The sequence below is a fragment of the Oxyura jamaicensis genome, chromosome 8 (assembly GCF_011077185.1).
Source record: "Oxyura jamaicensis isolate SHBP4307 breed ruddy duck chromosome 8, BPBGC_Ojam_1.0, whole genome shotgun sequence".
Lineage (NCBI taxonomy): Eukaryota > Metazoa > Chordata > Aves > Anseriformes > Anatidae > Oxyura > Oxyura jamaicensis.
Genome location: NC_048900.1, coordinates 12,604,092 through 12,630,469, shown reverse-complemented (window position 1 = coordinate 12,630,469; position 26,378 = coordinate 12,604,092). Strand labels below are relative to the sequence as shown.

General features: G+C 41.1%; 1 protein-coding gene across 16 annotated transcripts in view; it reads right to left on the bottom strand.

Moving 5' to 3' along the window:
- RC3H1 (ring finger and CCCH-type domains 1) overlaps nucleotides 1-26,378 on the bottom strand; it is a 63,097-nt gene that overhangs the window by 12,939 nt on the left and 23,780 nt on the right. For 8 of the 16 annotated variants that reach the window (XM_035332531.1, XM_035332534.1, XM_035332532.1 and 5 more), the window contains exons 3-15: nucleotides 19,861-19,981; nucleotides 18,306-18,545; nucleotides 17,077-17,252; nucleotides 15,942-16,142; nucleotides 14,599-14,731; nucleotides 12,500-12,618; nucleotides 10,497-10,609; nucleotides 7,103-7,384; nucleotides 6,562-6,779; nucleotides 5,098-5,471; nucleotides 4,587-4,718; nucleotides 3,858-4,010; nucleotides 1,344-1,554 (exon numbers count right to left, since the gene is read on the bottom strand). In XM_035332531.1, the coding sequence (XP_035188422.1) occupies nucleotides 1,344-1,554; nucleotides 3,858-4,010; nucleotides 4,587-4,718; nucleotides 5,098-5,471; nucleotides 6,562-6,779; nucleotides 7,103-7,384; nucleotides 10,497-10,609; nucleotides 12,500-12,618; nucleotides 14,599-14,731; nucleotides 15,942-16,142; nucleotides 17,077-17,252; nucleotides 18,306-18,545; nucleotides 19,861-19,981 (2,473 nt within the window). Of the gene's footprint in view, nucleotides 1-1,343; nucleotides 1,555-3,857; nucleotides 4,029-4,586; nucleotides 4,719-5,097; nucleotides 5,472-6,561; nucleotides 6,780-7,102; nucleotides 7,385-10,496; nucleotides 10,610-12,499; nucleotides 12,619-14,598; nucleotides 14,732-15,941; nucleotides 16,143-17,076; nucleotides 17,253-18,305; nucleotides 18,546-19,860; nucleotides 19,982-26,378 lie in introns of all 16 variants that reach the window. The other 8 variants (XM_035332526.1, XM_035332536.1, XM_035332533.1 and 5 more) reach the window with 2 other exon arrangements.

Below are 26,378 nucleotides of genomic sequence, written 5' to 3'. Positions count from 1 at the left end.
ACAACAGTTGCTACAGAGTTTCTCAGCAGAAAAAGAACAGCTTCAGCATCTCCAGAGTCAACAAGTCTGTGAAGGACTTCAGACATTCAGGTCACAAGGGGAAAAATTCTGACAGCCACTGTAAGAACAATCATTTTTATTACCCAAGTCCCTAAAAGGCCTGAGTGTGGACTGATAATTCTGCGATACCTAGTTAATACCAGTTTGAAGATTAGGCCTTCATAGAAAGCAGAGTTCTATCTGTGATTGTGGTGGTTTTACCGTGCTAGGCAGCTGAACACCACAACCGCTCTCTCACTCCCCCTCCTCACATCTTCCCCATAGTCACGCAGATAAAACCACAAGGTGCCACGTGGTGTGCGTCTTGTGTACTCTCTCTCTCGAGCAGGAAAATACTGATTCTTAGTGGCTGAAATATCACTCCGTCTGGATGGGGGGGAATATGCTCGTTCTACAAGGTGGTCAAGTCTTTCGGACAGTTTCTCCACAGCTGAGACACAGGCCCGTAGTGGAGCAGAGAGATTGTCTTTGTATTTTTTAAGCTGGCAGGACAGATTATACACTGTTGGTCCCATCCCCTCATCCCAATTAAATATTGCCAGTGTACTGGCATGTGATGATGGTGCACTCCGCACCAATTTACGCCACATGGATGTTGTGCACTGGACTTCATCGGGATCTTTAGGTGTCTGGACATTGTCCAAATCACTATAAATCATCTCCAGCACAGCTAATTCCCTCAGTTGCTGGAGACCTTTATCCACAGTGGCCCACTTGCCTACTTGATATACAATGTCTTCCTTAGGGGGATACCTTTCTTTCACAGCTGCCAGGAGTTGCCGCCAGAGGCTGAGAACCTGTGTCCCTCTCCCAATTCCTTTATCAAATTACCATTTCTCTAGAAAGGGATCCCAACTGCTTGGCTTCCTTGCCTTCTAATTGTTGGCTATGTGGAAGTGCAGAGGAAAGAAATTACTCTCTACTTCCCACAAATGAGATGCTTGATCACGTCCTTGAAGCAGGGCCTCAATGCACATAGCCGGTGTTCGGGAGGAGGACAGATATTTTTGCAACAAGAGCCCACCCCTCCCGTCTTCTTCCACCTTTTATTGCTGAGCGTGACATCATATGGTATGGAATATCCTTTTGATTGGTTTAGGTCAGCTGCCCTGGTGATGTTTCTCTCTCACTTCTTATTTTAGTTATTTTAGTGTCATAACATACATCTGATTTGTATTTCTTAGACAAGGAACAAGTTGATAGGGGCTGCCTCCAACTTGCACTACACTGTAGCACTGAAGAAAATAGCAACAACCTGCAAAATCCCAGAGCACACATCCTACCTGAAATCATCGATTTGGTGGAAGCTCCCTGAACCGCCATGGCCTGCATGGGACCAGAATTCTGGTACATCGCTTTGGAAGTACGAGAGATAGCCCCAAATCTCGACACAGTTGGTCGGTCTCCAAATGGAATGAGGTCATCATCACCAGTCTCTGCTGCTCTTCTCTGCATGTCCAGTCGTTGGTCACGCATGGCTTTACTATCTACATTCTACAAGAGATGGGTAAGGCAGTCAAGAACTTGATCAGAAGAGAACAAAACCACATTGCTTTTATAACAAGCTGGCACCAGCATAGCAGTCTCTCTCATATTCTCAATTCCTTTTAATCCTTCAAATACATTTCCTGTTCTGCAGTTTGTAGCTCCATGGTTAAGAGTTCGCATCTCTTTAATGGCCTAACTTAAGCCAACCACTGGTACCACCACTGCGAAAGCTGCGTGATTAATTCTGATCAAACCAACAGAATGGAGCAGCAGCAAAAGGAAGTAAAGAGAGAAAGGTTACTTGAACAAGAGAGAAAGATCTCCACAACAAAATCAAATAGGAGATCAGTAGGCATCATGGAGGAATATATATATTCCTTCCGTAGTCCAGAAGAAATTCCTCTGAAGCCCAGTGTTAAGGCCTATATCATCCAACAGACTGCAGATGACTCAAAAGGAGAATTATTCAGTAGAACACTTGTATTGGACACGTCCAATACATCTTTCCATAGTCAGATTTTGCTTTAAGGAGTAGTACTGCTTGGAGTGTCCAGCTTTCTAACTCAAACTCAGAGTCATACACTCATGGGTCACAAATGAACAGACAAACCTAACAGTTAAGGGTTAAAAATAACTTTGCTATGGTGCAAAATTAAAATTCTGCAAGTTTCAGTGGGTACAAGGACTGGTGGAAACAGACAAAGTAGCATAGCTAATTGTAATAAAGGGGGTGTATGTAGAAGTCACAACTGAGCTGGAAACTAAAGAAACTTAACATGCTGAAACTGAGAGAAACATTAGACACAATCTACTTCAGAACTCTAAAAAAAACTTGTGCCATTTTAATCTTGAGCCTGTCCGATGCTAACACCATTTTTATTTCTTTTTACTGAGTGGGGAGGAAGGAAAGTAGCACCAGTTACAATGCCACCTGCATGAAATCCAACATAATGTAGTCCCAGATGATACTACTCTTATCCTTAAGAAAAGGAACCTCACATGAACAACAATAAATAGAGGAAGAATTAATTCATTTGCCACCTGTAGAGAAGGGCTCCTGAGAATTTTTTCCCTGTGATGAGAAAAAACCTGAAAAGCAGCAAATGTCTCATTTGTTTACCTGGGATAAAGCTCTGTGGCAGTATGTTAGCAGTGAAAAAGAAGGCTGCTTCTGCAGAACCACTTCTCTCAATTAAGTTGCAGTTTGCAGTTTTCTAGCAGTAAGAGTGAAAGACCAGAATTGTCTGTTGGTTCCTTGAAGGCTGCCACTTGAACAGCATTAAGAAAATTCTGAGCATAACCTCAGCTCTTCCTCAAGCTGATTGTGACAGTGCTATGACTCAAGCCAAATACATTCTGTAGTACAGAGCAGTAGAGGCCAAGTAAAACTGAACCAAAGCTGCATATGAAATGACTTTTCAAGCTGTTCTTTTTTTTTTTTTTTTTTTTTTTTTTCCAGGAGAAAGCCTTCTTTTTTGTTCCCAATTCCCACAGTTCCTTCAAGGCTTTCAAAGAAAGCAATTCAGCAGAAACCAAAAAAGAAATATAATAGTGGTGGTATTTCAGTCAGTGGTTTTTGTTTATTTCCTACACTCAATTCCCCCAGTAATGGCACCCTAGCAGCCCTGCCTCTTTCTTTTTGCAAAACTGTCCTAGGAAAATAGCAGCTGCACAAAATAAGGTTATATCCAGACACTCACAGTTTTAGCAAAGGATGGAATATGCAGAACCTACACAGTTTGAAACCATTTTTAGGAAGAATCAGTTTAGTGTTATGTTACGATTACACTTCTCTTCGCAGAATCACAGAATTTCTAGGTTGGAAGAGATCTCAAGATCATCAAGTCCAACCTCTGACCTATCTTGAAAAGTTCCAAGCGAGTTTAGGGTATTCTTGTGGTCACAAAAATCACAGAAAATCATTTAAGTAGAAGCTAGTAGCACTGCTCCCACAATCACCATAAAATGAATGAATAGCACAAAGTTATAGTATCTTCCTATTACGGAAAAAAATACAGGGAGCAACAGATGGGTGTGTCTAACTGACAAGCTGCCTGTAGAGAGTCATAGTTGGTTTTCTATTAAGCTTTCAAGTAAGCGCTCAAGTGGCAGAGTAGTACGACTGCATCTATATTCAGAACTTAAAAACTTTGAAAGTAGAGCACTCTGTACACTTCCAAACATGTTCTTTGCAATGCATTTGAGCTTAAACACAATCACTGCCATCATCCTGGAAAGCAAATGAAAGAGGCCTTCCCAGCTCACAGAAGTATTGATGTTACTACTGTGTTCCCCTAATCCCTACATACCGCCATCTCCACGCTCCTTGCTGCCACAACATCTTTGGGTTTTGCATCTTTGGTTCCAATGTAGGAGCCGATGGTGTCACAGGACCAGGGAGAATACTGGCTGTAGTCATTTCCTTTGTACTTCCCAGCTACCTTCAGGTCTTCATCCAAGTACTGTACAAAAACAAAAATCTGGTTCCATCAGTGAGGGGAAGAAGCATGTTCACAGCCACAGTTACTTAGTTCAACAGCATGAAACTTGAAGAAAAACACCACAAGGATTTTCTTTATTTATTAAATTTGATCCATTTGGAATTGGACCACAACAAGCGCAAAATTCCGATCACCTGGCTTTGCTCCCAGTGCTGACTGTTCACTTGGCCAGTATGAAAGTGGTATTTTGACCTTGGATAAAAACAAAAAAACACTTCTAACAAGCTGTTATTTAATTCTAAACATGTCAGGAGTAAACGACACAGAGTCCAGTGGCTGTAAAGGCTGACTCCTTCAATTAATAATGGCTTGACCTCATTCTCTTGGTTGCACCAAAAGTAGATCACATAGGATCAGTGGCACAGATTGGAGGCTGCACTATAAGGGCTTCCCACCCGCAACACAAAATCTCTCCCTAAAAAGTCTTCCAACATCATGCTGTTAATTTTCTTGTTATCTTCACTTCTCACCACACACAAACTCAACAGTATTTTCTAAACATGTTACTGAATCAGAGTTTTGTCAAAATATGCTTACCTCCTCTGAATGAAAAGGATGAGGCAAGGTTGGTGAAGGTGCAAAAGGAGGTGGAGAAATCACTTTCCTCTCCTCTAGCTGGGCCATGATCTCCTTCCTTCGTCGGTGAAGTTCATCCAGGCTGGGATGAGGCTGAAACAAAGACAGAAATACATTATAAAACTTACGAGGTACTAATATACAAAATTACTACTTTAGAAAATGCTGTTTATCCAAACAAAGCGTAACTGCTACATGCTGCAAGAAGAGAAAAATTATACTTACCTACTTCGAGCACTAAAATGGATCCTGCTTTTTTCCACGTTAATATCATTACAATTACTGAGTTGACCACTAAGTAGATTGCCTCCCAGTTTTTGATCAGCTTTATCAAATGCACCCCCTTCTGAAACTTCAAACTTGTAATTCCTCACAAAACCCATCACCTCACTGCAAAAAGATTCAATTTCTCAAGTAGTTCATTTTTTCCCCTCACAGACACAGCTACAAAAATGCCATTTGAAAATCATACCCTGTGGCATGAAGGTCTGATCTGACTGAGATGTGGAGCCACCGGGCAATAACCCTCTGTTTGCTGGTATCTGTCCCTGGATTCAGGTACGTAGGAGGGTACAGCCGCTTGGGGAATTTCAATAGGCACAGGGCTTCCTCGGACAATCTCCTCTCGTTGATATGGCTGCACAGGGGGGTACACACGACGGCTGTCATAGTGTGGTGGATATATGGGCTGTCCCATAGGAGGATACTGCTGTGGCTGCGTGTACTGTGAGCTCACCACACGATCCTGAAGGTAGGGTGGGTAATGGTCTAAGTAAGGTGGACCAGGTTCAGGAGCTGATGGAGGAGGTCGTACAAATCGAGACATGGTCTGAGGATAGTAAACTCCTGAAATTAGGCAACAAGAAAGAGACAAACATGATACAGAACGTAATTATGACATTGTTCGTAGAAAGTAAAGATTTGTTCTGCCTCCTGGACAGCAGAAGCAAATTTTAATACTTTGAACCACCAATGACTTCTAAGATTGTACCTTCTAATTATCTGAAGTTTTCAGTAGTTTATCTGGCACTTCTGGATAATTCAAATACATGTATGGACACATGCACACCACTAACAATGAGCACATTCAATTTTGTGGACAAGCGAAATCATCTTCAACACACAGAAATCAAATATAAGCTTTGTTCCCCAAAAATGCTCTGCAACTTTTTTTCTTTTTCTTCCCACTTCCTTTAGTCTTTCATTCCTTCTTTGCCTTTCATGTTAGCTTATCTTCGCTTTGTCAGTTCTCTCTCCAATCTTGCATTACATGACAAGCATCATTCCCTATCTTTATAATTGTGCCTTTTCTTTTAAAAATCCCCTTCATTATTTTCTTTCTCCGTTTGGCCTCTTCATACTTGTAACTTTTCCCCTTATTTCATTTTTTTCCCCTTATTTCTTTTTTATAGTGTTTTCTTTTTGTGCCCAGCACTTTTCTAAGTTCACTTGTCTCTAACCATCTCATGCACGCAGATGGTTCTGAAATATCCATACACTTTTCAGTTAGTACTTTTACCCCGCAAGCATAAACCCCTCTGCTGATAATGCATTATTGTACATTTTCCCTGGGTCAAACTGAACTGAGGGCTACCGTATTAGCTCCCTGTTCTAGCCCACTGATTGGAAGAACTGAAGCAAGAAGCATTTACTACACTAGATAGGTACAAACTTCTAAAGTGAGAACACAGCCTTCAGTCAAGACATAACAAGCCTGCTGAGAGGCAGCTCAGTAACTGCATTTACATGCTAAATACATCTATATGTCAGACATGTCAATTTCCATTGTATTATACCATAACCACATTAATACCCATGGCTCATGTAACATAAGAAAACTCTAACTTAATAGCTTAAGTAAACACCAGGGAGGGAAGGAAGAATAAAATCAGCATGAAATTAAAAAACGAGATAGAGAGCTTGGTCTCAAACTTACCTTGTTGGTATGGTGCTGGCTCAAATGGTGGGGCAGCTCCTCTGTGATCCTGATAAAACATATCTGCTTGCTGAGTACTATACAACTGAGACCCACGCGGTACCATTTGCAACTGCTTGGTGACAGACACTGAAGGCAGATCTGTTGGTGCCCGAGCAGGCACAGGATGAGGGTTCACTGGTAAGGCAGAAATAGAGCTCTTGGCGACAGATTCCAACCTAAAAAGCAGAAAGATGCCATTGCGCATTAAGGCCTGATATAGCTCACTGGTTCTTTGTCTATATTCCACCTTGTGAAGACTTTAATCATGTTCTCCAATTAAAATACAAGCTAACAGGGACATAAAGCAGTTTACAGCTCTAACTTTAGTTTTCTACTGCACTCTACTATTACAAAACATCACCCCCCCCACCCCCAGCCCCCAAACTAAAGAACAAACAAAAAACTGTTCTTTTTTTTTTTTTCTTCTAGAGAATGGGTTTACTTGTTTCTACTGCATATTTACACACATGAATTTTCAACAAGTTAGGAAGACCCGTACAATTCAGGAGGGGATCCAGGGGCACTGCTACTCAGATGATCCATCTTCCCTGGCTTCAGAGCAGTTTCATAACCGGAGTCAGTCCCCCGAGAAATAAGTTGCGTCACTGTGCTGCCTGATGACACAATTCCATTTGGCAAAGCAGAGGTTTTCCTGTTGGGCAAGTCCACTCCCCCTTCATCCGAGAGGATAGCTCCTGAAGGTAGGCCCACCTCATTCAGCTGGCCCAGGGAGGCACTCAGGGGTCTTCTTGGAACCAGACGCTTGTTCATTTTACGAAATCTTCAGAAAAAAAGAGATCATACATAAAAATTGAAACAAAACGCTGAAAGGAATTTCAGGTGTTTTTTTTTTTTTTTTTTTTTTTCAAATACAGATGCTACTCAAAGCTTGAAGCTGTAATTCAAGTTTCCTAAGAGCTAATGAGACATATGTTTTTAATAGCAGTGAAATTCTAGTCTACCATATATCTGACCTGTTCATAGCAACTTTAATCAAAAGAACTAGTATCAGTCACACTAAGGATGGATTTTTCATGACAAGTATACCAACTATTCAGAGCTCAGGTTCCCACAGCACATTTAAAATCTTACCTCCTGTACATACATCCATTACAACTGTACCAAAACCAAACAAAACCAAATATCACATAAAATACTACTCGTAATAACGGAAACTTCAAAATAAGAATTACAGGCTATCGAAGTCGTTTTATTTAGAGAATAAACTAATAGCAAACAATTAAAGGGATCAAAGAAGATGAAAAGATTCCCTGTTACACCATTTGTCTGACAACAGGACAATGTAAGTCTTTATGATATCATATATTAAAGCAGTTTGCCAAGATTTATGTTACTGTAGTCATACGCAGCTTTACCACTTGCATGGCTTGATAAGTGAAGTGATTGCAGAGATAGTATCTCTAAACACAGTGTAATTCCAAAAATCTAGCTGCTTCTGATAAGTCTGAACAAACACGAGCCTTTTAAGGTTCGACAAAAATCAGCAGACTGATGGTACTGGACTAACAGAGCAAATTCCAGAGTTGAAGGTCCTCCACTAAACCTCCTGCCATTAGATAGATACCAGAATGCCAGTGGGATGGCTTATCTGTCAGCCCGAGGGTTCCCACTGGTTGTAACTGCAGAACAAGAGGCTATTCCCTATCCAGAAAGCCTTCAAAGGGGTTGAATTGGTTGAAGCCAACACTTCCAAATTGTATATAGCAAACAAAGTGAGATAACACAGACTAGGAGAGTACACACGCTGCTGCAGACCATGAAGGAAGTGGGCCATTATACTCTAGCACTCAATCCAAGGATAATCTTAAGGTTTGGCCACGTGCACAGCATTAAAGCAGTGCAGCCTGTAGGAAAAAAGTATTTTATTTTTTAAAAATATGTGACCGACTCTATAGAGGCAGACAATTCTTGCCATATACATCTTGGCTGTTCACTAAGAGTTCAGTGGCAAGACAAGTTAACTATCTTGTAGCTAACTTTGCAACTCTCCAGCAGCACCCCTATTTCCTGGCTGGGTTACCCACATAAACAGTCAGTTCACACTACACAGTAGTGATAGCAGGCATCATTCAGAATGTGTAAAAAGGAGTAACCAAACAGGGATATCACCACACTATAAGCACCTGAGTAGGGTCAGACCACCTGTGGCTTTCTAATCATTTGCTGCTCCAAAGTTATTCTGGCATCTCCTGTCAGGTGAGTGAGTCAGCTGGAGGGAGACACGGAGGTGAGCTGAAGTGATCTCCCCAGGTGAACTTACTGCTTCACCTGGACATCCTGCTCAACACCCAAACCAGTTTTCCACTGAAAAGCAGCAACAGGATGTTGGGAAACCACTGTCATGTTCTGCCTAGCAATTACTTCTGGTCATCTCCCTCCTATTAGGTCTCTTAGAGATGCAGTATTTGATAGCTCCTGACCCTTTTTCTGTGAAGGTTTGCAAGCAACTCGCAAGAGGATGATGACCAGACAGCCCTGCTCATTCATCTAGAGCACAACAGTACGCTCAAAAGAGAGACACAATCATATATGAACACACATTCAGATCAAAACTGACAGGAAGAGTTCATATGGTATTTTGCACAACAAAATGCTTTGCAAGAAACCAAGTTGTACAGTGCTGCCCTCTGGATTTTTCTGAACAAATTTATGAATGTTTGCTGCAGTGTGTGCAGGACAAATTTATTGTAACACCAAAAAATTAGCAATCACCTATGCAAACAGGGTCTTCATCCCTAAACAAGAGGGGAATCAGCTGCTTTTTAAGCAGGTCTAGATTGTAATTTGCAATCTAAGGCATTACCGCATACTACCCTATAACATCCCTCGTAAACTTAAAGCTGTATATATGTATATTATTGCAATGAAGATCCTATTATTTATAGGACCTACATAGCAACAGCAATTTTCTCCCCCCAAAAATGCATCTCAGATATTCTCCCATGCATATTGTTCATACTAAACATTTCTAAAAGGAGAACAATTAAATGTAGTATTTGCTCAAAGGAATTAAGCATAGATAAGAGACATGAGGAAGAATCAGAACTCAAAGTACTCCAACCGCCTACAGAAACCACTACAACCTGAAGCACAACATTCACCTCACTTCACCCCAGGATAACATTATTATTAAGGCAAACAATCCAGTCTGGATAAATTAGGCCTCCTCCACCTGCAAACCCGATGAACTGTCTTTCTTGACATACACGACTAGTTTGGAGGTGAGAATACTGACTCACCACCCTTGTTAACCATCCAAAACAGCAGCACTACCATTCTCCATTTTCTTAATACTATGACAAAAGGGAAAAAATAATAATAATAAAAAATAAACTGCTTCTGCACAAGTATTGAAGTCCTATTCTCTGTGATTTTGAATAACCACTTTTGTCATTCTAAAACCATGTGCTCTGCTTTTTTTTCTTCCCATTTTGCTTATGCATTACATGCTATACAGCATGTATCAGTATTTCCAGTTTTAGATTTTTTTTTTTTTAAGAAATCTATCAGTATCATCCTGTCTCTCACACCCAATTAAAAAGCCAGGATGAGAATTATAAAGAACTGACCACAACAGATGCAATCTAGCAATATTTTAAGCCACACTTAAGAAATAGTAAACAAAAAAAAGCCTACCCTCAACATCTCAAACACTTCTTGTGGAAATGTCAAATTTTCAAGCTGCTGTTGTACAAAGCAAAATATTCTGTATTTGAGAATAAACAGTTCCAAAACCAAACAGATGTCTGTTGTAAAAAATTCATGTTATTTCTTGCCAGTATAATAGATAAACTATGCTTCCTCTCCTCATTCCTAGATACGATAAAAAAAAATCCTAAAGATAAGGCGAAGCAAATAATTCGTACACTTACTTTTCTAGCTCTTCCTGTGAATGTGCAAAGGTGCAGCTGGCTCCTCGGGGACATCCTCCTCTCTGTTTCATGTCTCGGCACATGTATGTCTTGTACTTGCTGTGCTGAGGAGGCTGGCAAGGTTAAAAAAACACAAGAAAGATACCACATTTAAGTGCACTTAACCAAGAACTGAACGTATCCTCTTACTAAAACACTGAGGCATGACTGTTGAATACTCCTTCAATTTAAACATTCCAAAGGGTGTCTAATGTGAAGCAACTGGAGCAGTATTGATGTTTGGTTGTTCAACAGAAAGAACAGATTAAAAGAATAGTTATTTTGACAACTGAGACACTATCAGGCTTTTAAAACTTGTTTATTCATTACTGGATCTTGACTGGAACATAGTTCTAAGTTTCTGGAAACAGTTAAGTGAACAAAACTGATATAGACGGGGGAAAAACATTACCATGCTTAATCAGAAATTGCCAAATATTGATCAGGCTTTGTGGTAGATGGAAAATAACACGCTTTGGTCAGTTACTTTTCCATTGCTTTCTGTTAGCTCAGAAACAGCACTTGAGTAACCCTTTGATCTCTGTGAGAGAGATAAACTTCACCAAGACACTCTGTGTCCTCCTTTGGACTAAAAGTCTCTTGATTACCTATAATATTTATTTTTATTAATAGTAGAGGATTCAGTCTTACTCCTACAGAAATCATCAGGATATAGGCTGTCTTTTGGATTCCTGTTAGTTCACAAATACACAATGCCTTGCTGCAATCTCACCATCTGCATGTAGGCCTGTTTTCCAATCTGTAAGTAAATTTTGACAGAAGGCCAGAGGTGGTCTTAAAGTTACTGAAATGCACAAAATTACATCAGTCAGAGGCAGAAATACTCCATATCAGACTTCTCACCAAGGAAAAGGTCTGTAAAAGTAGACTCTTGCTTTGTGAGAAACTCAGCCAGAAGATGCAAATCTGTAAGAAGTCATCTGCAGATCGTTTTTTTTTTTTTCTTGCTATCTACTACAGTGAAAAAGGATTTAGGCAGAATGTACATGAGCTGCACAGCCCTCTGCTGGCCACTGTTGCTAGCCAGCAAAACTCTGCCCAAAACTCAGCACATATCCCGCTTTCCACCTGGAGGTTTTGTGTTCCCTCATATACCAGGTCTAGGCGATAGCCTCTCCAGAACAAAAACCTTCACTGTTTTCCCACTGATTCCTACTGTTTTTCCCACTGATATTCCTACTGCTTTTCCTCTTGCCAGTAACTGTGCTCATTAGAATGCAAAAAGGTAAAAGAGATGAAACAGTTTACTTTGATTTTTCTTCCCCCTTCTCCTAAGAGAATCTTTCTACCTGTTCAGCTCCCTGAACCAGCTCTCCAGGAGGCTGAGTGCCAATGCAGAGGGAATGGGAACGTATGATAAGCAGCTTTGTCTTTCTGCAGCAGCTAGCATTTAGATCAACCTAGCTATACAACAAAATGAGATCAAAGGAACACATGGTAAGATATAACAGAGATAAGCTAGTATATATTTGGCAACATCAATTTCTGAAAACCAAAAAAATGGTTCAGAAACCCAGACAGTTCCTTTATATGAAATCTTCCCAAATCTTTAAACTTCATACACCATTAAATACAGGTGTAAGATTCTTCTCATTAACAGAGTGACTTGGCTGAAATGTGTCATTAAAAACATGAAAACTCCCACAGATCACAGTGCAAGGCACCCCAGCTCCTCCTCCCCACACTCTAATCAGGAGTGTTAATTCACAACCCTACGCTTGTAGCTTGATCAGATTGTTTTCTTTTCATCCTAGTGAGCTGTGCAAATTTATGCAACTTTTTTTTTTTTTTTTTTTTTTTTTTAAAATATGAAAGAGTAGCAACATTCTCAACCTGCTCCTTGTGAAACCAAATCTCTCCAGGTGATGTTAACAAACATCTGCTATTAGACAGAGCCAGATGAAATTTGTGAATAAGCTTTTCTTGTATGATTTGGCTTTTACCTGTTGCTGATCTGTTCCTTTCTTGCTGTGATTCTGGATATAATCAACTAAGCCATGAACAACCGTCCTCACAGCAACCAGTCCGTTTTCCAGTTGTTCCCATGTTGGAGGTGGAGCATCTATAGCATTGACAGGAAACAGAACATATGTAGGAGGAAAAAAAAAAAGTGAGAAGGATTTTCTAAAACCAGGTTACTAAGAAACCACCAGTATCACATTTTTTTTGTTGCTTCTGATAAAGCTTGACAATAAATGTCATTAAACAAGGATTAAGCACTTTAATTCAGACATATGTACCACCTAATGAATAAAGCCATCTATAGAGTCAAGATTGAACCACACAAAGTATCAAATGGACCACTTTATTAGCCATTTATTAGCATGTCAAATCTCCTTTTACAAGAGCTTTCATACCCCTCAGAACTCCAGAGGAAATGCCTCGTACAAACTCTTCATGTAATGGAAAATCCGTCTGAAAAATCCCACTTCACAAATTAGGCAAAATTGTTCTGTATAAATGCCATCGTCACTGGCCTAGATCATGCAGTCAGTCACTGAACAGCAACCAAAATTGTTGTATCCCACATGGAAACATGTCACAAGGCTAGCATATGCACCAGAGCATCTAACACAAAGCACTGCAAATAAATTTCAGGCTTAATCCTAGAGGGGTACTTGTTCTTTCTAGCTGACTGACATACTTGTCTAACCCTTTAATCTATTCCAGCAGGTGACAATTCCACTGGGTGCTGACACACTCTGCTGCAATACACAGGACCTCCAAGTGTTTCTCTAAATGCCTTTCAAGATGTTTAACAAAATTATGTTCTGCTCACAAGTACGTGATACTTGTAGAGGAGCTGCAATGTACCTATAGAACAGCAAGGAAGCAACTCAAAAGCACAGCAGAGCACTGACTTCAAAATCAGACTTGCCTACTGAAACTTCCAGAGAGGCTATTAGCGATTCCACTTTCCTTACCACTCTTTGGCTAACAAATTGCTAGTACACACTGTTTTGTCTCTGACTAGTTACAATATGAAAGATTTGCGAGAAAGCACTGTCTTGCCTTTAACTGTGAAGTACAACTGTGAGAAAGCTTTGTTTCTCACACAACTGGTCTTCATTTGAAAGGTCAGTTTATTTGCTTAAACACACAGAAACTAAGAACTAGAACTTTTCATCTCCTGATGTCACAGTTTAGGCATTAACACACTTGCTTTTTTTTTTTTTTTCTCCAAATATTAGTGGGTATAAAACTTCAAATACAGCACTATCCCTTCCATCCCTACTCCCTCAAGGGGTCCATACTCATATTGCTGCTGACTTTTCCAACAATTTCCATCTCTCCTATGTCAACATCTTAGATTTCATTTACCCTTTATGCTCTTTCCAGCTTAATTTCCCCTTCCCAGACCATCGTTCACACTTCTACAGAATTCTAAATCACCAAAGAAAACAATAAATTCCTTAGCATAACACACCTGTCTCATTAAGACCAATTCTTGCCCAGCTTCTGTCTTTTCTATAATTGTTTTCTTAAGGAATCTCCCCAGTTTGTAAATAAATTTGCTCTGGGAAAGAACTGGAGAGGAAAAAAATTCAGACTGACAGCTAAGGCTTTGCATTAGGGGTTCTAACGATAAACCTGTTGCTTTGCAAATCTGGTTTCCAACAGGAGCATGTGTAGTAAATAGGGAAAAGGAGAGGAGTAAGACTGCTGCCCGTCTCTCCAGTTAGAATAACCTAATATGAGGCACACACCGTGTAATCTCAAAGAACTGTATCTATCTAATATCCTCATCCATGCTCACCTAGTTCTGTCAAAGAAGGAAGATACCTTCTGAGAAGCTGTAAAATTATTCTTGACATTCTTTTGAATTTATTTTAGCTTCAAAATAGTTTTCTCACACAAATCATCGCTGTTCCCAGGTTGGTTATGAACACCATTTGAGAATCTTACGTTTGACTTACGGAAGATGTTTCCTTCCACTTGAGAAACAATTTTTTAAACCCTTAACACCTTAAAGGCTCCTCTTGTTAAACTAGAAGTGATAGTTTCTTTTGGTTCCCCAGCCCTGCAAAACATCTAGACTGACCTGGACTGGGATCAATATTTGCCAGGAGCTCAAGGTGAGGTCGAAGACGATTCAGGTTAGCTGGATCTCCAGTCCTCTGAAGAGCAATAGTTAATTCCTGAACACTCTGTGCAAACGAGGCTGGGGTCTGCAACTTAAAAAAATTATAATAATTAACTTTCTACAGGCAAAGCAATCCTCAGCATTTCTAATGGTTGCTCCACAAGATCACAGAGCTGCCTTACAAAACTGGACTGATTTTTTCCTCGCGCAAGCTGACTTCAGCACCTTGTATTAAATTCCTTCTATGGTATTATGAACATGCCCTTTTTTGACATCAGAGGTTGAAATATGGTTCTAAATAGAAACAAGCTGGCTTTACTTCTAGCAATGTAACCTGTCTTTTCAGTGTTGTACTGGCACCCAGAAAGAAATGCAGATATGAGAGAACATTTAAATAAGGTTTCTGAACAGTCTGGTATCTCCAGTCCCTGAACCAACAGGATCACATCCTGGTTTACACCAAATACAGCAGACAGCAAAGAGCAAGACAGTAGAAGGAGAAAGATTACTAACATCCCCACATGTTCAGTATTTAAAAATATTTTAACTCTACCTAGAGCCTTCATATGTCCTCTGTCAGAACACGTGAAAATGTGGGCAAATACATGAATACGTAGCAGTCCTTGCAGCCAATCCTCCTGAATGGCACCCACAGCAATCATTTCACAGCTTTTGTAACTGTTCAAAGCATTACAGTTCAGTTCTTCCCATCTAATTTAGGCACTTTTATGTGTTGCCTAACATTCCGGGGGAAATCCCCTAATTTAAACATTTAGGGAACGTTTTAAATGTTTTAGGGAACGTAAGACAAATGTTCCCTCTAACCTAAAAGAGATCTGAGCATTTCCAAATGCCAAGTCATTGTATTTAAGAAACATGTTTCAACATCTCTTACTTCATTCAGGTATAGACTAGGAGACTGATTTTCTTTTAACTTATTGACTAGCTCCCTGCCTGAAAACGCGAACCATGAACCTCTCTTGCCACGTTCACAGTTATCATGTGTTCACAAAGGACACCTCCCAGCTAACTCCAGTGCAGCTAACCCCCTGTGGCTCCTCATCTGCTGAAAGAGGTAAAGAAGAAAGAGATAGCAAGATGGCAGAGGGAGCAAGATTCACTAGGTTACTACTATAATTATTCAAGCCATAACAGGTTTTGAAATAATAGGGCAAATGATTAATGGATGCGTACACCTGGGTACAATGTGTATATATACACGCAAGCATTCAAATTACAAGCATATAAATCTAAAAACAGTTACAAGGAAGATAAAGTGGGCTGATTTTAGGTGGCTTTACCTTATCAATGATAGACTGCATGTGGGATTTGTGAGATTGGTCTCCATATAACAGGGAGGACCACTGATCTGGTGCAATGCGTAAACCTGCTTCCATAGCAATTTGAACAATCTGGGAATCATGTTCCCTTCTCAGAGCTTCGTAAGTCCGAAATTCCTCCTTCAACTGCATCAGGGAGGAATCCTCATCACGCTTTGTCACCTAGTGGGAAGAAACAAGCCAAATACAATTAAGCAGGATAAGCAGACGTAAACTCCAAGGCAAGAGAAATCATTAGCCAGCAAGTAAATTCTTCCTCCCAAATGAAACTGAACTACGATAGTATGCAGCCAACACCCCAGTGGTTCCTACTAAAATAACACTTGTCCACTTGGTGGTTGCAGTTGATATCAAATATAATTTACTTAGAATCTGACCCAAACATTGGTGGCAGTATCAGACTTCATAAACGACTTCACAGCCTCTACACCTTACTTCTCACATCAAGGTATTTTGTTTGTATTGCAGATTTTTGTTTTAGGGTATCAGTACCAGCAACAAAGCATTTTTCTGATTTAACAAGAGTGAAAGACATCAAAGTAGAGCACCTAGGAATGGACCATTAAATAGAGTAACGCACCATTAGCAGCTTAAATTCACTTTATTACAACTCTGGTACTCCAGTGGCTCCTCGTATTTCTTTCTTTCTACCCACATCACCACTCAATTAACAGAACTGGAGATTTTCCAGCTTTAAGACTCTTCTAAGGAGATAAGTCACGCCGACTTACAGGTTTTGTTACTGTGCATCCATCAAGCCTGGACAGCACCAAAACTTAGATTTACAGCTTAAACTTCCAATTTCAGCCTACACTGCCACCACAGATGTAGGAGAAAGAACTCTCTAAACACATCTGGGACTTGATTAGGAATATTTCTTATAACCATACATATTTTTAGACACAATCAATGGTACAGGACAATGAAAACTGACAATGAAAAACAAAAATGTGCATTTGTACGCATTTTTGTACATTTTAATGTACAAAATTTTGTACATTTTAATGTACATTGTGTACTGAAATTAATTTTAAATTGAGAGATCTTTTGTTATTTTCCTGCATTATGAAATCTCCAGGCAGGATCTTCTTCATACCTTGAAGCATGAGGCTCTGTAAAGAAGCTGGACAACATGCCCAATGCTAGTTTTAGAAGCCTGAGGAAATCGCGGCTCCAGTCTCTGAACCACAAAGAGAACCAAGACCTTCCGTGACAAAGCAGATCCATCTTCCAGAGCTAGCAGAACCAGCTTTAAAGCCTCCTCTTGCATGGCTGGGGGGAAAGCAATGAGAAGAAACAAAGAGATGAGAGAAGACCTAGGAAGATCTCTGCATTGTTTCATGTTTCCCTACAAGTAAGGGCGTGAGACCAGCTATGAGCCACACACATGTACTTCCAGATTACCAGACTGTGACTGGAGAAATATTTTCTTTTATTATTGTTACTTATTTTTCTTTTTTGCTTTATTCTCTTTTGGGTATCAGATGATAGGAAGACTTCTTCGTTCCTGTCTGTATCTCTACTCTAGTATAAGAGCTTTTGAAGTGCATTATTCCCACACCTTTCCCAGCACAGAATGCTGCCATACTGAGGCATGACAAGGCTGCTTCCTGGGCAGGTAAAAGCAGTTAGTGTCCCCACAAATATATCAGGCAATGTACCACCAAGTATTTGACTAGATAACAAGCCTCTTTGATCCTTGCAGCAGTGCAAAGGTTAGCATCCTAAGGTTACTCTTCCTTTACCTGTTTCAATGGTAAAAACAAAACAAACAAACAAACAAACAAAAAACTTGTTTTAAGAAACTGACTTCCTATTCCACAGCTTTAATTTTTGTTGGTACTCAGAACGTTAACTCTACATGTTCAGTAACCAGACTATTTTTTAAGCAAATTTGATTTAGTGTTCTTAGATTTCTAAGTACATAACTTAAAATAAATAAATAAATAAATAAATAATTTGTCACACCCATACCCTATGGGTACCAGATCTCTTCCCACAGCCCTTTACTTTTTCTAGAAGGGTCTTGCCTCTCCAAATGACAGCATAGAGACTATTTTATATTTTACTTTATCACAAGAACAAAAGGACACTGATTATTCTGAATTTTACAGAAGATTTGCAAACGCACTAAAAAAGCGAGAAGTCCACGACAACAGCCCAACAGCTATACCATTAATTCTGAAGACCTACCATTAAGAAATCAGGCCAGTGCCCAATAAAAATCACTTGGACAATTTCAGTCACAAGGTTGTCCATTTCTCAGAATTAGGAAGGACTGAATTGCTTCTGGTATACAAGCAGTACTACATGTGTGTTACCTACCTGGGCCAAGGAACTGGCACCCTCTGGCTCTCACTGCAGCCCAGAGGTTGGAAGAAAGTTGCTGAGGATTTTGGTGCTGAAGAATGAGCTCTGTGACTGTTCTCTCACCAAGCGACCGTGCAGCACGCATAGCTCTGATCCGTCCTTCTTCCTCCACTAGCTGGCAGTGAACTAGTGTCACAAGTTTCCTTTGCATAGGACGACTTAGAACGCTCTGAGTAGTACTGTTAAGACCCACACCTTCAAAATAAAATGAAGCAGAAAAAATATAAGCTACCTCTTATCTCCTCCTCTTGTGCCAGCCTTCAGCTGCCATGCTGGAGAAATGCAAAACTAGTTCTCCCGATGTCCACTTTGTTAAACAGAACACCACAGAGAAGGGATATTGCCAGTCCGTTTTTGTCAGTTTGTTTCACTCAGCATTACAAGCTGACAGCTCCATGCAGTCAGCCTTCCCACAGATTGATGTTTTTCTCTCTATGACTGCTTTGGCTCTCTAAGATGTTAGAGATTCTCTCCCCATGTAGGAAGTCTGTTCTGAACCCTCCCCTATGGATTCCCAGGTATCTCCTCAAGGACAGGATCATACTGAAGCCCTTCCCTTATTCGTGGGCTTCAGGGATCACTGCCTTCTTTAACCACCTGTTAGCTTTCAGACATTTAGTATCTTACCTGTAGAGATCTCCACTGCTTTGACCTACCCCAACTAAATTGGTATGAACCAAACACTTTTGAGCTCACGTGAACAAATGCACAGATGTGTTCACGTGAACAAAAGCACAGATGTGCTGGGAGCCACTGAGGGCAGGTGAAAGAAACAAGTTGCCAGACACAGAGCTAGCCCGTTGAGTTTGTTCTGCAGCATGGGACTTGTTCGTTAGGCCACTTCTACTCAGAGTGGTTATGGTACTGCTATGGTGCTGTACAAGTTGAAAAAGCTTGAGAGAACTTTTCACAAAAATCTGGTTTTGGAAGCCTGACACCCAAATTGCTCACCTCTCCTATTCCATTTGCATCTACATCTAAGAAGGGTTGACAGGTTTTCCAAGTCCACCAAATGCAAGCTAGGTAAAATACATACTCTGGAACTCAGTTCAATTTGTTACCTTAGATTACTCAGACAGACCTGCACTTGCATGTAATCTTGTATATCGAAGTATTACTTATTTCTCTTGTAGGTTCTACATCCAATAATTCTCGTTTCAGTTTATTCCTCTGCCACAAACATGCAAAGCAGAAGTCAAACCATGATTTTTAGCTTTACCTAGTTTAATGAGGTCAGTTCAACTAAGTTTGTCTCAACTTACTGTACCAAGGCCAAATGTGCCTCAGCCTTTTCTAGGTGTTATTTTTGACATAAGGACTTAGAATTTATTTTCCCCCAAGTGAAGATATAACCCTAATGCCTAGGAGTGCTTTCAACCACCGGTCATTTTTCAACTAGACCTATATCCATTTTTTTCCCCAAAACAGACTAGCTAGTCATTTGGACAGTTTGCTATGCATGTTACATGTTTCCATATTTCATTTTGAAAGGAAACTATGTAGGAATTACCTCTTGCGCTGCTGAGTGGTTTGAGGTACAATGCTAATTCTTCCACACATTTCTTGCCCTCCTCATAATGCTTGGTATCTTCAGCTCCACTACATAAAGTAATTGGCTGCTGCTCAGGAACCTGAAAAAGAGATGACGTATGTTTATGACAAATATGCATAAATAACAGGCAGTCATAAATGCCACATGAAACTTGTTAATATCAAGCATTTCCTGTTTTGTTCTTCTCAGTGTTTTTCTACATTAGTAAGCATTTTCCAACTTGTTTAGTGAACAAATGGCAAAGAAAATATCGGTTAAACGGAAGATTAAAACTAGGCAGCAAATTTATGGTTGCATCAGACTTTTTATGTAGTGGCTGACTGGAAATAGAAGCATAACAAGAGATATATTAGCATGAGAAACTTAGCATTCTTTGCTACTGTAATTTTTTTGTTGAAGTCACGTGCATATTGAGACATCCCCAAAGCTGGCTGACCAAATATAGAACAGATCAGACAAACTCTGGCTTGCAGAAACATACAGATTCACATCTAGGGCCTCAAAGCTCTGAAATCATCCAGGGCAAAGTGATCTGAGCTACTTGGGTTAGTGGGAGAAATACCGAGCAGCAGATACCCTTGCAGTGTATTCTGCCTAGGCCCAGCCAAGCAAGCAATAAGACCATGTTATCCTGCACAGTACAGAGGAATACAAACTGCAGGTATCAATCTGACATTACAGGACAGTTACAGGCTTGATTTTATTATGTTTTGGCTATGGCATTTATTCCTTCATCCAGACATTCACCAGAAAACAATCTTTTTCAAATGTTTTTCAAAGGGATGTTGGATCCTACCCCCTCCAGGTTTCTTTTTTTTTTTTTTTTCCCTCCAATTAAAATTCTTACAGCTTTAAACAAAGCTGGGGGTGCAGCACAGCACCATAGATAAACACCACTATTCAGCAATCAACTCAACGTCTACAGGGTAGCATAAAGAACGGGAATTTTTCACAAGACTAATCACGGGCACTTTTTGCGTATGCTACTGAAGTGCCAATAGATCTCAGACTGACTTCCATCATTTCCAAGTCAATCACTATAACATAATGCTAATCCTATGCAGCTGCTCACCCAAGCCACAACCTAAAAGCACAAGTCTTTAATACTTGAGCTGCAGACAGCTACGGACCTGTTAACCTTCACACATAAGTAACTCAGCCATGTCAAGAGTAACATTACGATAGCAGCAGTGATTAAAACCCGTGAACTGATATAGATGTATCTCACCACAAGTGTGGACGGGAGCTTTCCTATTAATTTTAACAGAAATCATGTTTCAATGACATGATCGTGCTTCTACAGGCCTATACGCTGGGCTGGGGGGAAATGCTCACTCTGACAGCCCTCAGAAAGAACAGGGTTACTACTTGCATAACTCCTGCTGTGAAAGTCTGACAAAAAAAAGCCTCCCAGTGCAACACACAAAGCTGCAACAATTACAAGAGTTGATACCACTCCAGAAACAAGATAATCAAAACAGCCTGGATCAGACACTTTTACTCCTCCTACAGGGGAAAACAAGAGTTTCATCACACCAAGACAGGAAGGGTAGCCTGGATGCTTTCCATAGACTATAGTTAACTTGTGAGGGATTTGTTTTCCTGTTTCTAAACAAGAGAGCTTTAAGCAGAAGATTTTTGCAGATGGATCTTACAGAGGTCAGGCATAACTGTTTCACCAACGACAACCTCAGCTTCAACCTCAGCTGTGCTGGCTTCTTGTGATTTGGGCACCAGGCATTAATTAACACTCTGGCATTCCCTTTCATGTTAACAGAACACCCCACCTCCTTTTCAAAGCCACTGCCATTTTCCCAGGCTGCTGTCTGGGAAGTCCTACCAGCACAACTGGCTCGTTGATCCCACAGCATGCATCTCATGCATTTGTGCCGAGACAGACACTGCACAGTCTCTGCCCTATCTCCAGCCGCAATGTATTTGGGGCAAATTCCCTCTTACTCCTGCAAGCATGCAGTCTGCCAACAGCACCAACTCGAAATGCAAGCACAGCATCATGACACGCAGCAGACAAAGCGGGCTGGGAGCAGACAGGGCAGGAAGCAGCACGCAGCCTGGGATTTCTGTCTGGAATCAGGGTTGGGTTAGCGTGCATTCACGGCAGCGGTCTGGAATGCCAGACACAGCACAACACAGCTGGCAGGACACGGGCTGTCTGGGCAGCTCACAGAAAGCCTCCTCTGGCCCAGGAAAAAGCTGGCACAGGAAAACTGCCAAGAGCTGAAGAAACTATTCAACACCAAGCCTCTGCACATCACTCCCATTTCTCCTCTTTGCAAGGGAAGCTTTAACATAAAATCCAAAGGCCTTGCACAGCTGTACTTCTGGTAAAACAACAGCTCGACAGGTATTTAACTTGCATCTTAAGCTGAAGCTTGGAACGATAAAACAAGAGGCTTATTTGGTGGTTTCAGGAGCCTTCAGGAGGGAATACATTTCTCCCCACGTGCATCACACCACTGAGGATGAAATATCTCCCAGCAAAGCTTACAAGTAATTTATCCTTTTGCTGGTACTACTATACAGTTCCAAAGCTTCCCCCCCCTACTGTTTCAGAGCTGTAATTATTATGAGAACAGCACTGACCAAGAAAGAAAAAAAAGGATAAAGCCATGATTCATGAAAGTCACATGAGAGCTGAATTTTAATGTTGGCTCTATCAAACAATCGCTGGGGGACAAGTGAGAAATCGCTCAAGTTCAAAGCATTTTCACTTCCCCTTCTCAAAATAGAGCACGCCAGACCCTTTGGTCACTTCTGTTTACAATGCCTCTTGAGAACCTCAAAATAGATGCCCTGCAGATTGAGTTCATGATTTTCATCCTCATTCAATATTCCATTTTCTCAGACACCGCACCCTTCGCCGTTTTAGTTTTCACCGCAAGTACATTTACATAACACAATGAATGCCTCCCAAGGGAGGCCCGAACAAGACCGGAAAAATAGCTTCAGATGCTTTATTTAAGCCTGTGCTCATTCTGTGCACATCTGCCTGAGTGACAGGGGCAGGTACTGCGGCGGTGGAATGCTGCCCATCAGCGTGGCTGCACTCATCCGCAGGAAGAGGCAGGTTGAACGGTGTGAGGGGAGGGCAGAAAAGAATGCTAATGCATCATCACCCATCCCCATGGATGGATGTCTTGTTTCCTGCTAAGAAACAACCAAAAAAAACAAACCAACACCGCAGCCCACTGTCCAATTCCTGAAGGAGCCTTCACTAAGGGTAACTTCTTTACAAAAAATTCCTCTGTCGTGGTGCCTCGCTTCACCAGAAGCTACACCACCACATCACCAAGTGGTAATTCAAGCTTTGCAGCCGTAGTCTTCCCCTTTTCAAATGGCTATGAGTTAAGATCACTCCGCACGTTCTCTCGTTGTGCACATGATTCCGCTGCCTGCTGCCTGGAATTGCATTCATCATGTCCACAGGAAACTACGGAAGAAATTAAAACACCACAGGAATTACTGCCACGTGATGTCACCTGTTTGGAGTGCGCACAATGCTATTTCACGCGCCACAGAAAAGAGGAGGGAAGAGATTAGATGACAGGTCCATGACTAGCACCTTCAAAACACTGTACTGGTAATGTTTAAAATATTTACGTACCCTGAGTAATACAGGGATGCTCGAATAGTTAACATGCAGAACTTCATTCCCTTAGAAATTGGCTTAAGAGATTTTTGTCCTTTACCTAAGAAGTTTAAAAAGCAAGCTATCCCATGGATGATCTAATAAAGCCTTTCTGATTTGTATTAGAGGTATTGTCCCTCCCTTTCCTCATAATGTTCTTAGCTCTCTCTTAGGTGCTCAGCTAGTTCCAGCCCTCCCAGGAATAATAATTCTCATCCCCTCCTTACAAGCCATTCTTCCCTTGTCTTCTGAGGCTGATCCTATCTACACGTGTGCCAACCTGCCCAGCTACCGCCCCACAGAACAGACCCTGTGCCCATGCTCAGTGTGTCCCACACTACAGCAGGGAAGCAGAAATTTGAATCTCTGCAACAGTTTTCGTATCAAGTATGGTTTTAAAATGGGAAAAAATTGTACTCCTTGGAAAGGGGTGGGAAGAGGGAAAATTCATGAGCAGGCAGTAATTCAAGTAGGAAACAAACACTCGTCACCATGAGAGCAACGAAACCTTCACAAAGATAATGCTCTTATCAGGAAAATACGTTACTGCTGCTCAGATGCCCGTGTGACAAGTTTAGCACATTTTCTGCAGAAATACAGTACTACCCGCTTCACCCAGTGGCTCTGCGTGAAAGCCAGCCGATGTGACTTGCCCTGGAATCCTGTCAATGCTGCCAGTCACAGCAGAAGAGATTTGTTTCTTGAACTGCCTGTTCTCCTCCTCTGCCTCCAGCAAAAAGCACACAACACTTATAAACGTGTGAACTTTTCAGAAACCTCCCCAAAGGGAGAAGAACAAACTGTTCTTTTCTCCCCCCGATAAAAGCTATAATTGTGTTCTACTACATTTCCATCTAAAACGAAGCCTGCTTTTTGGGATTCATCATTTAAAAATAAAGTATTACAGGTCTCTATAGACTCAGGTTAAGGTATACATGGGTTTTTTGGAGCTTAGGGAAGGTTAAAGACACATAAAACCTCCTGAAACTAAGGCATGAAGCGGAACAAGAAAATGGGCTTAGTTTTGTTACAGAAATTGATGATACTGCTTGTTTCATGAACTGGCTTGCTACTCTCAGATCATTTTTGTTGACGTGTACCAGAGAGAGCTCATCTTCTTCATGAGACAGAACTCAAGGTTGGTGTAGTTTCTCTGCAGCACTTTTTTTTTTGTCCGTCAACCAAACCTTCCTCTGTAAAAGATGTCAAGCCTGGCCATTCTTAAGAGACTAGAGGAAAAAAGCCACCGTTTCCCTGTCCTTCCCAGCAAAGCAGCCTAATTATGGTCTAGTACTCCAGAGTCTGGTAAACACTGCAAGAGGTGGCAGGAAGGGAAGGGGAAGAGGAGAAAGGATGATGACTTACACCGAATGCTGATTTCATTCACAGCACTGGAACATGCTCGCTGAAACTAGGAGAGCTGGGGGTGTGTGTATAAGTTTCTCTTAAGGGGAACCTGGGGACAGTGATAAAAGCCCCGCTAAGCCCACCAATTACTGGTCAGGTCACAGACTGCAGTGAGCAGCATGCACGCAGGAATGCGTGGCAAACAAAAGGGAAGAGTACAAAGGGTTTTGTGACATTTGCAGGTTTTAAGGTCACCATGAAACAAGGTTCTATGAATCGGGACCGTGGAAAAATTAAGATATGAAAAGGAGCACAAACAAAATATGCCATTAGGTCCAAGTCTGAACCTAGAACTCAGAGGGCTCTCAGTACACATACAATACTACGATATCCTTCTTCACACCTCATGGAGAGACAGACGAGGAAGTTCTGACTAGCCAAACCAGAATAAAATTCTCTATTAATTGTAACGGGCTGGGTGATTTTCCATCTCATTCCAGAGGATCCTCTTTTTGTGGAAATTCCAATTTAAGCTATCATATAACTTCTTACATAGACAAAGTGCAACAAAGGCACACAAAACCACCAGACAAATGCAGAAGCAAAGACCTTTATCATAAACATGGACATTTGGATACAGCTAGAACTACTCTAGAAACTCCAAAGAAGAAGGAAGGAAGATACAATGGAGCAAGGGAGAAAGAAGAGAATAGTAACATTTATGGCATCACCCACAGATCTCACACTGCTTGGAAACCCTTCAAGGGTGCCAGCATATGCACATTACAGAAACGGAAGCACAGAGGCTCATTTCCCTCTCCTGTAGAGCAGGATGAATCACCAGTACAGCCAGAAATACAAGTCAATTTTAAATCTTCTGATAAACGTTCCAATACATGGCATGAGAAAGAGAAATAAGCACTCCTTGATAAACAGAAAACACAGAAACAAAACACAAAAACACAGAACAAAAAAAGAAGTCACAAAACCACACCTGGATCTTTGTCACAGCACCACGTGAAAAATACTCTAAGAACACTTTTCCATCCTCCTTTCATAGTTCTTCCACAACACAGGTCATCTCTTTTCCCTGACCTGCGCATCTCCTTGAACTTTCTGTTGAAACTCTGCTGAACGCAGACATGGAAGCAGAAAATGGGAAAACAATGGCCACTGTAAGGGAACTGCATTCCTTCTACATTTCTGCTTCTTACCCATAAGTTAGCCATGATTATCCCTCCTCTCCCCAAGATCATGAACCTGTCCAGCCTTGGGAGGTATGGGCTACAAGAAACTGTAGATGATCTAACCACTATAAGCTTATGCCAGTTTAAGTCTGTGCTGCAACTGAACAGGACAGTCCTGCTTTCCCCCAGCTCCTCTCCCTACGCTGCCAGTAGCACCAGTGGAGTACTCATTCTGGTCAGATCACCCTTCAGCTGGCCTCTGCGCACCCCTGCCAGCAGAAAGGGGGTCTTGG